Here is a 12724-nt window from a genome sequence, read left to right as displayed (position 1 = left end):
TTAACCAAGGAAGACTCGCTTATTATGTTTGATAACAAAGGCATTAGCAATGGGTTCTACAACAACCCACTTCCCTTTTCTAAGTACTTGCAAACCGTTGACATCGCCTTGCATTAGAACAATGATGCCACCTATGTCTGGATGGCTTCTTAAAGCAAGGGTAACATCTGGGTTTGGGCATGGTGGATAGTAATTTACAATTAACCACTGTCGGTGTTCCCCAAAAATATTATTCAAGTAATCAGAATGGAGTCCTAGAGCTTCAGAAATTGGAGCCAGCAGCCTTAAACACAGCGCCCTCACCTCCACAACGTACTTGCCTGCAATTTCCCTGTAACAAAAGCTTCAATATTATATTAAGCCAAACGAGTTATGATTGATGCTTTAACGATTGACACAAGGTTTAATGGCTACCTATAGGCTACAGGTTTTTTAGGCCAAGAGTCAATGACTTCATGTAATGGAAAACAAGGGTGTCTCAGATAGTCCCTCCAGTTAAGGACTTCATCTTTGTGACTATTGAAGCTTGTAGCAAGCTGAGCCAGTCGCTTTGGATCCTCTGAATAGAGGCATGCACGATCTTCCATCGGCATTTCGAAGAATTCTTTGGCGATTCCCATCATATTTTTCATCACCCTCTCTGGTACCCCGTGGTTCACTATCTGATCATATCATGCAGCTTCAACCATATTAATACTGAATTTGAACCGAAATTTTTTTAAGAATTAAAGTTCATAATTGAGATTTTGGAAGTCTATTTAGAGATATTATGAGATTCAAAATTCAAAACCTCATGAATCCAATCCCTTGCGCAAAAAAAAATCATAACTTGGGACATTGGAGATTGAAGGTTGTACCTGGAAAAAGCCATCCTCCTGACATGCACGTTGGATTTGTTGTATGACAGTGGTTCTGCTAGGGCCATCCAGGTGTTTCAGATCCACCAGTGGAATGCTCTCGCAGAAAGATACCTAAGACATGTTGGGTTGCTCCTGGGGATGCAAAATATATTTGTTCTGCACCTCAACATTGTTTATTCCATTGCACAATAGTTTCTCAACACCATTAGCATTTGTCTCAGTGTGAAGATCCATTTTGGAGGACATGCATCTTTCTTTCTTCTTGATGTTATTGCGAATACAATCTTTTTTCCATACGGATGTTGCACGACTTCTAATGAAAGTTAGAAATTTCAAGTTCGCATTGCAGAAATTGCAATTTGTAGAGCCCCGAATGGAAACAGAGGCTATACGTAGGGTCAACCAATTGTTTTTACCATGGAAACATTGACAGTTGCAACAGAAAGTGTCCCGGATGAAAAAAATATTGCAAAGGGAGGCTTTGGACTGTATACAAGGTATTAGCGCTTACTTTATAATATCATTTATTCTGATAGTCTAGCAGGTAAGCTGTTCATTGTACAAGCTTTATGTAAACCAATTTCAAAGTTAAAATAAATCCTCAGACATAGCTAGAATTTTCATAGAAAGTTTTAACAAGCCATAATATATTACAAGCAACAATCATCGCAACTAGCATTTCCCCCAAGAGTACACAACGAAAGGCACTTGAGCATTCTTGAAATATTTGAAGAGTACAAAAAGTTCTTGTGCAAAATGTGCAAGAGTATATAACGGAAAAAACTGTCTTAGCATATAAAAATAGCTCTGTAATGGAGTTGAACTAAGATAGCTTAGCCAACTCCACCGATGAAAACATCTACATAGTACCCAAATCACATATAGAGAGATGCGATAATGCTATTCTAAGCCCCAAATACAAATCAGAATTAAATGTTGGAACTCAAGAGCAAACTCCAATGATACAAAACTAATTGAATCCACCAATCCCTAAATATGCAAAAGCATCTTAACAAAGCTATTCAAAAGCATCATCATCGTCATCTGGAAGGGGTTGGGCCGCAACTGCTACAAGTTCTGCCTCATACCTGACAACATAAAAGATTGTAAGCCAAAGTTTCAATCTTTTAGAAATGGAACAAATTATTTCAATAAAAGTTAACAAAAAATAATAAGAAAATAACATTCTACTTACTGCTGCTGGGTTGCAAGGTCTATCTGAACCTCAGGAGGAGCAAGAGCAGGTGACTCCACAAAATGAAGGTTTGGATCCCTATAAAAATAACCCATTATAGAATCAATGCAAATTTTTTAATATAACATTCATGTTAGGGAGCATCAAAAACTAGATTAAAGGCTCACCCTGAGAGCTTCCGTGCCAAGTACAGGAATGGCTTCTCAAAGTTGTAGTTACTTTTTGTAGATATCTCATAGTACTGAACATTCTACTTTCTATGAAAAGTAACTTTCTTAGCTTTCACTTGCCTATTCTTCACATAAACCTTGTTTCCACAAAGAACAATAGGAATGTTCTCACACACCCTGAAATTCACAAAGATATTTAGCTAATCGGTTCAGGCAGTTGTGCCACCACACAATTAAGGAACCTTCATTTCTACTTAGAGATCCAACCCCTCTGCAAAAGAGATACCTGCAAAGATCTTTGTGCCACGTTGGGACATTCTTGTAAGTCAATCGTGCAGTAATATCAAACATGATAACTTCACATTGCCCATGAATACTGCAACAAACAAAATCCAAATCAATAAATAAGAAGGAAACAAATAAATAGAAGTGGAAAAACACGGAACCCTCGCTAATTCAATCAGGAAAATGCCAACAGAAATAGGAAAAGCAAACTAGTATTGATCAAAACAACCAATAACAGAGCCTGTCTATAAATTCAAAATTAAACTAAATTAAAATTCAAATAAATATAAGTGGAAAAATATAGAACCCTCGCCAATTCAACGAGGAAAATGCCAACAGAAGCAGGAAAAGCAAACCAGTATTGATCAAAACAACCAATAACACAGTCTGTCTATAAATTCAAAATTAAATTAAATTAAAATTCAAAATAAAGAGACATAAACTAGTAAAATAGAGTGCTGATAAAAAGGAACCAAAAAAGGGCTCATAGTTGCTCCATTTTCATTGATATTGAGGTTAAAAGGTGTTGCTACTGAGCCCACACTATGTACATATCAACACGGGAATATAGAATTGATAAGTCAAAAGTTCTCTTGGGATCGATCCAAGTTTAAATCCATGTAGGACCTTTCTAAACAAAAAGTTGAAAAGGCATCCCAAAAGCTCAAGTGTACGGTGCTCCAATCAATAGGTGTTTACTACACCTATAGAGGATGACAAAAAACACTACTTTCGTAAAGTCCCAAGAGACCTGATTTCAAGTGAAAATCAAAATCAGTTTGGAAAAATACAGAAATGGGAAAATAATCAAACTAATTATTGACGTACCTTAACCACATTTTTTCATTAAACCTTACTTGACTGAGGTATAAAGTTGGGTCAGCATTTCATCCTTGGCTTTCTCAACTTGACAAAGCACCACAGCTTGCAAATCATCAAATCATCAATTCAAGTATCATGGACTGAATAAACACTGAGATTCTGTATGGTTGTATTGTGTGCTCATCCACATGGATGTCTTACTTTGGGAACATTTGCAACAAGACTATTCAGAACAACTTCCACATAATCACGGACTTCTTGAGCCATCATTCTGAGCTCCTCCTCCGGATCTACAGGCCTTCTTACCATGGTTTCCTGGATTATAAACAAGAAAATCAAACTGAGGTTGAATATTAAGTTGGGAAATAATTTTTCTATTCTCATCATTGTATATGGTCATGGTCTCCTAGGCTAAAATGTGTATTGATTCTTAAATTATTTAATAGCAAACATTTTGATTATGTACATGTGAAACTTACGATGGAACTTTATGTGCTTCATTGCCTATATGCAAGTGTTTCAATACAAGCTATAGTTGTTCACGATTATACTTTGGGTTACATAAAGTAGTCTTGGCTTCTGGCCAGCTAAATATTGCCTACCCTCTACCTTATAACTATTTAAGTTTTAACAGTGGAAATAGTTTGTCTTGAAGATCGAAGAAAACTCAAAGGATGTTAGTCCTAGCTGAAAGCAAAGACTAGCAAGCTATTTTCATTTTCTGCTAAATAGTTCTCTACCAGAGAAACCAAATTTTTTGGTTACCTGTAATTATTCATAAGTTGAACAATTGTCCAACAACGCAATGCCTACTTATCTGCAATATAATTGTCCAGCAGAAAATAATGTGACTAGCATGCATTTGAATGCAGTTTACTAATTTTTTAACCTTAAACAGACATGTGAGTACTCGATAGTAAATCAAGACAATTCCATATAACATAATGTAATTCAGTTAATGAAGGCTTCCCACCAGATAATTCCATCATTATGTTAGTGGCTATAATATATACAATGTACAGTTGAGGAGGAACTTCTAGTTATGGATATATAACAGTGAACTCAACTCAGCTTGCATTTTATTTGTCTCAAACAACCTATGAAAGGTTTGTTGTAGTATAAAGGGTGCATCTTTATCCAATGCTTTAATTGTCTTTGCAGGTTGACATTGTAATGGGCCAAAGGTTTATGACTCTATCTTCCAGCAAGAATTGGCAAGCAAATGAATTTCACCAATGGCTCCAACATAGAACCAAATTTCAGTAATGGCAGACTAGTGCCTTTCTTGCTAGGAATATCCTAAGAATGGTCCCTTCATGTAGGGGATTTCCCAGCGACATCCAATGAGCCGTTCCCACAAAACTAGAGATGCATCAAATGATATTTGTGGCATTCCTGTTCTCATCGCCATTCCATAGAAAACAGGTAAAAAACATAGGAGAACAGGGATGCCTCAAATATCATTTGAGAATCAAAGTCTATAGAAGGATGTCTCTAGAGGGGCTCAGTACTCTGTTACATTGTTACATTCCAAGGATATGTAATTATTCAGCTTCAACTTCAGAAGGCTTATTGTAGTGTAACTGTCAGGTAATTTGTCAGAATTACGCCCAAGTTTTACTACTTCAAATGGGAGTCAGAAGTTTGGATTTAAGATGCTACCTTAGCTTTGATAAGCGTTCCATCTCCCAGTTTTACTATAGTTAAAGAAGAATCTGTAGACTGTTGAATGGAAACAACTTTAGCATTAAATCTGATCGTTCCTAGAGCCAATTCTTTTGCAAGGGTATCCAGAAGCATACTCCTTTGCACCCATCGAACTTCATGATTTCCGCTGATAGACAGGAAAAGTACTTAGTATTACAAAGCATGCGAAAAAAAAGATGACCAAAATAGTTAATGGGATAGAAAGTACATCATGTCACAAATCACAGCATATCTATTTCATGCCCTGCAAAAACTTGTAAACTCAACCACTGAGATAAAATAATGAAATTAAACAACATTTTGAACTGTAAAAAATAGAAGGAACGAAGGCCAAGTACTATGTAATCCACACAGTCCACCAAGTGAAAAGGCTAGCTGGCCTTGAGCTGCATCTGTGGATCCAGGAATATCAGTCACTATCCTGAGTGGGATCACCAATACAAAAACAAAAATTATTATTTATTCAACTTATTGACCATTATCTTAAAACAACTGTAAATAACCTAGTAGAATACAACATAGTTCCATTTAATCTAACATAAGAATGTACAAATCTATCTAATCCGTAAGAATATCAGTTCCATTTAGTCTAACCTAAAGATAGTATAAATCTATCTAAACCTCGAAAATATCACACCTCAATGCTTAAAAGTCAGTATTTAAAAAAACTGACAAAAGATCTCGGTTTAGGAGTTTATCACCTTAGGTAAAAACAACTAAAAAAGTAAAACAATTAAAAAAACTAAAAAAGTAAAACAAAACAAATTAACCTCACAAGCTAGAAGAGACTAATCTTAACTAAACCTTAAACCAAAAAAGTTTAGACCTAAAATGATTCATCTTAACTTCATGTTATCTTTAAGATGATGAGAACAAAAAAATTACTAAAACAAAAAATATTAACCTAGTAAACTAGAATACATTAATCTTCATCAAACCTATTAAAAAGCATCTTAATCTCAAAGAATATATCGACTTAACCAAAAGACAGGAGAAAATAATTAAATAAACCATCTTAACCTAATACACTATGATAGAATTTTCTTAACCATTAAAGTCCACAAAAATCCATGATGTATTAAAGCCATCCATGATGTATTAAAGCGAAATGAAAATTAGAGTAGATCCAACTGAACTACGATCTATCCATCAACCAGCAGCGAACCTCAAAGAGATACCAAATTATAAGAAAAACTATGAATAAACTCCCATTACCAATACCAACCAGCATTATATCCATCTTTATCAATCTATTTTTAAGCTGGGTGCAAAGTTCACTGACATACCAAATTTAAAGAACTACCATAAATAATAGATCCATTTTCACCAGATCTATTTTGGTTAACTAGAATAAAATAATAACTGTGTGCAAACCTCATATTCAAAAATTTGAATCTATTATTCTCTAGTACCAATTATATGGTATTTTGACAAGACAAAAACTGTTATTTTGATGTTTTAAAAGTGAATATATGATCACTAGGTTTTTGAAAATACTCAAAATATTTATTAAATAATACTTGATTGTCCAAAGACTATTATTTCGAACTGAATATTTATTAGATAGTGTTTCCCAGGCCAAAAAAAAAGATGTCTTAACCTTGGAGATGGATCTATTAAGTTATTAACTCTAGTTGCAGACCTGAATGTTTTAACCTTGAATCTATTAGCTCTTGCTGAAAAGAAACTCTTTATTAGATAATATTGATTTTAAATTTGAATCAACAGACTCAATGAGCAAACAAAATGTTTCTTAGATAGTGTTACAGTCCAGAAGCAAACAACCTTGAATCTATTAGGGCTGGCCACAAATCTCAATGTTTTACCCTTGAACCTATGAACTCCATGTGCAAACTTGAATATTTATTACATAGTGTTTGACATGCAAAGACATTAAGGTATTAGCATCCTACTTTACTTTTAATCCTTTGTAGTAGCATAGCTTCTGGTGCCTATGTTAGTGTTACAACAGTACAACTGTGCATTATACAGCTGGGGATGACTAGGACAGTGTATTGGCCCATATAAAAATACTAAATAGTATGGTGTGGCAAATATGCAATGAAGTGGTGATAGTACAAATGCAAAAGGAGGAAGAGGAAGTGCTGGCAACTCTATGTGAGGATGGGAATGACTCAGCTTCTATATATGTGCCATTTTGTGGCAGCACTGAGTACATTGAATATGGAAAAAGGCAGTGAGTTCATTGAATATGGACAATGTCACAACACGATCTAAACCGGTGCCATTGTTTAGACACCATCAAGTTATAATTGAATGTGAGCACTACCAAATAAAATCAGACCTATCTAGTCTAATATGCACTAGAAACTTTGATAAGATTGCAGAGGCTGTGAAGCTCAAGCATGCATATTAGAATACTAAAACTGGAGATATGAACTCTGCAACCTCGATGTGCATATCAGGCCTGGTAATAATAACCAAATATTATTACCATTAGAGTGTATCTCTTTCAATTTTTTGCAGTGTATTGTCTTTTTAGTGTATTTTCTGTATAAATTGAAGAGAGCAGAAGGGTAGGAATTTATTATACCAGTGAAGCCGTTCCTGCATGTTTGTATAAATTGAAGAAAGGAGAAGGAAAGGAATTTATTATACCAGTGAACCCATTCCCGCATGTTGGGTTCGCTTGGACTAGGAGCATCTGGGTCTGTCATTACCTGATCAAATGTAAATGCATGCATTCATAGAAGACCCATAACAAATTTATATGTAAATACTCATTTTATGAAACCAGAGGTGCTGGAATTAAATTATTGATGAAATGGGTACCAGAGTATAGAGACTCTCGTCGAAGTGTCGACCCGCTATTTGCACATTGGGGCAGTCAACAGTAGCAGTGGGCTTGATCTCGCAGCCATTGGTGACCTGCTTGGATCCATAGTAGACAGCCATGTCCATTGAAGGCACGAACATTTCAATAACATCGCCTATCACTCTTCCTACTACCAGGGGATCTGTTGAACGAGCCATTGCAGCAAAGATGAATCCCAATTTTGCTTTCTAATTTCCTTCCTTCTCCTTTCTCACCTCCTTCAAATTCACGGTCGAAGTCGATTCAAGTTAAGTGGCGAATGTAGCGGAGGTGTCTTATGGCATGTAAATAAATTGAATGAATTTGCAAGGGAATAAGAATCATACTCAATACAAGCAGGTTGAGTTATGTTTTTCCGGCAAGCGCAGGCACAAGTAGGGCATGGTGTTATAGTATCATTATAGAACGATGATAAGGAGACACAGCATGTTGAACTTTTCTGAGCCAGGAACTGAGAATATATGCATGTTACATTCCATGTCACTGCACAAGGACAAGGGAAATTCAAATATAAGACTTAGCTAGCTCAGAGTGAAAGACATGACATTCACAAATATATAAATTATGAGGGATTATAATAGTGTATTACTCAGAACTTGAGTGGTTCTGTGGCGAATTGGACTAAAGAATAGGCTGGGTTTAACAATCTTAGCAGGGCCACAAGTATAACTTGGTCCTGGAGCCTTCAAAGTGAAATTCTTTGGCAATTTGACAGTTTTGTTAGTGGTCCCTGAATTGCCCACACTAACTTGGAAGGATGCGATGGAATTTGGAGGATCCTGAGCCCAAGATGCCAATGCTCCACCTTTGCAGCAATTAGTAAATTGCTGATTGTAAGGCACACCTGGTAAGAGATCAACAACGGTGGGGTCCTTCTTGCAACAGTGTGGAACACCTGCTTTCCATTTGGAGCAATCTCCTTGCTCTGTTGTCTGGCCACCAACCACAGCCCAGATGACCTCCTTTTTTGCCCAGTGCCAACCCAAAGTCCATCCTGGGGGGCTTGGTATATGGCGGTACTACTGAAAATTGTGCATGGTCATGGCCACCTACAAAGGGAAGCTCATTAGACTCAGCAAAGAGTAAAATAATTTCTAGCATGAAGATTTTCAGGGAATGTTTAGTAAATTGTACCAATGTTTCTAGTGAATACTTACTTAATTTCAGGGACATAAAGCTAATTAAAAATGAGTGAAGGATTTACTCAAAATATCGAACATACCAATCAATACAACACAATTTATCAGAAATTTTCATCAATATCAAAATAAGCTCTACCTGACTTGAAGGTTTTCCAAATTTGTCATCATGTCAAGCTTTGAGAATTTAACTTGTAGGCTACTAGGAATGAAATTCAGAAAAGCTCAACATCTATTTCAGGAAAATGAGGAAAGGGAATTGTAATTCAATACCTAGTTGATGAAAGGGCATTACTTGCAACATATCCATCTGCAGTCCAAGACACAATATCCCATTTGATCGTTATGTTACTATTTGGATCCAGTGGATCATAAGCACCTGTAAAGCACACAATGTCGATAAATTTTAAGTTAATATTGTATTCATATCCTTGATAAGGATGGACAAGTTTAAGAATGGAAATTGATCTTAAAACTTAAATTTTTTCCAAATTTTATGGTAAAAATAAGTTTATATTATAAATCTTGGTGTGTTATAGAAAACAAACGGCAAAATTTAACCCCTGAATTGAAACATCACCTGCAGGTGAAAATGCAATAGCCAAGATAGTTAATGCTAAGAGAAACCCAGCTGCATTCCTGATCAACATATGGAAATTCTGCATGCAACTTCTTCCCTCTGAAGACTTTAACTCTCTTCTCTCCATGATGCCTTTGATATTATTAATTAATGAATCAGGCAGAAACCCCAGAGGAAGAGTTCAACAACCCTTCTGACTAGCTACAGCTCCACAAATGCAATGGGAATGGGAATGGAGAAAACATTAGTTTATGATGAAGAACCAATAACTGAAGTGTATAAACCTGCAGGCCTGTAATGGTTGGTTGCTTCATTATTCAAACAGAGTAGTGAAAGTGGAGAAGAATAGTGCTTGCCAAAATCCAGGGAAGAAGAACAGCAACAACAACTGGCAGACTAAAGAAACTATTAACTCTGAGGCCAAGAGTGACATAAAAGAATGGGAAAAAGCAGTAAAAATATCCAAAGAAACGATTAACTTTGAGGCCAAGAGTGACATAAAAGAATTGGAAAAAGAAGTAAAAATATCTTCAAGAGTGACATAAAAGAATGGAAAAAGCAGTCACACTTCAAATCAAAAATGCATTTTCCTTATTTTCACTCAGAGTTGTTGTCTCTGTATCAAAACTGGGCTCTAAAATATGCCCATACCCAATCTGCAACTTGACCTTGCACACATTGAATCTACGGCCAAATCAATACTTTATAAGGCATCTAAGATTGATTTCTATTTTTCGTAAATAAATCTGAATACCCTTTCATGCTGTATATACAAGATCTGTGTGATAAAGCTGTGGTAGCTGAATAGATGTGGTGGATCTGGATTGGGGCACTCTACATATTTTAACCCCTTCTCTATTGACATTACTAGTTTATACTTGTGTGATTTTCCTCACCTGTCCAGTGTTATTGGCCACAATATTATTGGCATGATTTATGTCTTCCTTTGAGTGCTACGGGTCCAGAATAGTGGAAATTGAGGCACCTATTAACCAATATTACAAGCCTGTATCTTTTGAGACCTAATGATTCAACACCAGAAACTATTCCATAGTAAACTTGCTTTCACAATCCTCGATCCAAAATTGGTGTGATTTACACATGAATTGGAGTTTAGCTACAATGTGATCAAAGCAGTTTCTTTTTGGCATCATATTTATCCAGATTCTAATCTATCGCCAGGAAATTCATCCAAATTGTTGACTATCACCCAAAGAATCAGCGATGTCAATCAAAACAATTAGGACATTGTCGTGGAGTTAGCTTCCTCAATAGTAAGAGCACCATAATCTTTTCTTCATGAAAGGTGTGCGTAAGCTTCCACAAATAATAATGCAGCGACTATGAATGCAAGAATGCTCGCATTCAGGGTTCAGAATCTAAAGCTAGATACGGTTGCATATTAACATGAAAAATAGTAGGTAAAGGATATGCCATTGTTTTTCCAGAGCCTGTATCAACAATACTAATCAAATTTCATTCTTTGAAAGCCATGGGCTGCAAATACTATTCCATTGTAAGGATATCAACACCCATAGCACATGTGTCGTTCATTGTTTGCTTTATCTCTTTATCAGATTCTTCAAGACCCAACATTATGGAAGATTTGGTCACCATTTCTCCCTTGAATCCCTTCACATTCTTCAATATAAGTAATCTCTGGTCATACCCTCATCAACATATCTACATTGATGAATTTGAGCAGCAATGGCCCTCCAACCTTACAGTTGTCAACATCTTGATGTCGGATTAGCTAAAAACTTGCACACCTTTCAGGATCACGATGAATAAGCTGGGTTATTTCTGGTTGACCACATGGATTTACAGCTTCCTATCCTCCTTGAGTTGTAACAGCTGTATGTTGAAACCACAAGCTGTTAGCGGAGGGGAGTAATGGTTGTAAGTGGTTTTTATGAAGGGGCCTCTACTGTTTACCATGTAGTGTTGTTTACTAAATACTAATCAGTATAGATAGGTGTCCATGAGGTAAGTATACTAATTTTCTTTTAAAGGGTCCATCATAAGATGTAGTAGGGTTGAATTTATGGGTTTATATTTTAAGAAATACTCTAGTATTTAGAAACCTTAATCTTAAGTATTTGTTCCCTATGATTTGATTTCTAGGGCATGGTATAAACTCTAGAATGACATAAAGGGAAAAGAGTATGATCTAAGTTTTGAATTTAAGAAACCCTAAAAAGGCCTCTTGATGACATAAAAACCCTAGAAAAGTAACTTGACATCATGTTTTGGAATAATATATTGCTTGGGTTACTTGTTAAAATAGTATTGTATGTACAAGAAGAAAAAAACGGATGGGGTGATCCATTTGAAGGCATGATGTAGTTCTTCGTAACACCTCATAAATCATGGAGTCGTTGTGCAAAATCTTTATTAAATATATGCCCTAGATTTCTCAACAAATAACATAATCAAACTCACACAAATAAATGGTTGAATCTTACATTTTGCATAACATTAGATGTATATGGGGGCATTAATGATCCTTGCATGCCAACATTGGTTGTATTGAGGGGCATAAATGAATCCTACATGCCAACAAAATGCACGCTTAGTAAAAACACAAATATTAATAAATATATATATAGTGAAATAAGTTAACTAAATGCACAAAAATATTGATCAAGTTTTACCACTATCATTACCTTAGATGTATTATAAGGTGTTATAGGGGTTGGAATGACTTTAGTGATTGCCTGCATTCCACAAACATAAATTAGCATAATATAATAAGGAATATAAGATAATTGAACATATAAAAGACAATATTCAAGCTTACCTCATGCATCATCATAGCAGCGTCTTTCCCTCGTGCATTTGTTAACATTTCCATAAAAGTAGTGAATATCATTGAATCCTGCATAGTAGCATCAGTAACACCCATGGGTACATTCTTAAGAAATCATATAATAACATAAAAATAAGAAAACCTTGATCAAAAAACCGATAAGAAAATAGAATCGGTAACACCAAATATATATGTCTTTCAAGTAAAACCTTAAATGTTCAAATTACTTGATGTTCATTACAATTAAAAACTCAATACTTAACTTGTAAAGAAAAAATATATTGCAGTGAATCCTTATAACCATCTTAAATTAAACATAGT

General features: G+C 35.5%; 1 protein-coding gene, 1 long non-coding RNA gene and 2 pseudogenes across 2 annotated transcripts; all 4 read right to left on the bottom strand.

The window, feature by feature from the left end:
* Positions 1-620, bottom strand: LOC149257999 (protein DMR6-LIKE OXYGENASE 1 pseudogene; annotated as a pseudogene).
* Positions 621-1551: 931 nt separating this feature from the next.
* On the bottom strand, positions 1552-2355 carry LOC149257998 (uncharacterized). Its single transcript, XR_016245995.1, has 3 exons — positions 2223-2355; positions 2056-2133; positions 1552-1948 (listed from the first exon to the last, which is right to left on the bottom strand). It is a non-coding gene; the product is annotated as an uncharacterized LOC149257998 (long non-coding RNA).
* A 1157-nt stretch (positions 2356-3512) lies between these two features.
* On the bottom strand, positions 3513-8033 carry LOC149257997 (protein MOTHER of FT and TFL1-like). The gene is made up of 5 exons (XM_089395791.1): positions 7833-8033; positions 7659-7720; positions 5392-5460; positions 5031-5166; positions 3513-3647 (listed from the first exon to the last, which is right to left on the bottom strand). Exons 1-5 carry the CDS (start codon positions 8031-8033, stop codon positions 3513-3515), a joined length of 603 nt encoding a protein of 200 aa, XP_089251917.1.
* Positions 8034-8101: 68 nt separating this feature from the next.
* LOC149257996 (COBRA-like protein 1) lies at positions 8102-9721 on the bottom strand (annotated as a pseudogene).
* Between the last annotated feature and the right edge of the window lie 3003 nt (positions 9722-12724).

This window comes from Pinus tabuliformis, chromosome 6, assembly GCF_031772625.1.
Source record: "Pinus tabuliformis cultivar Carrire ecotype Pingquan chromosome 6, CPIR1, whole genome shotgun sequence".
Classification (NCBI taxonomy): domain Eukaryota; kingdom Viridiplantae; phylum Streptophyta; class Pinopsida; order Pinales; family Pinaceae; genus Pinus; species Pinus tabuliformis.
Note: the sequence above shows the minus strand (reverse complement) of the source record. Positions and strands in the feature narration are given on the sequence as shown.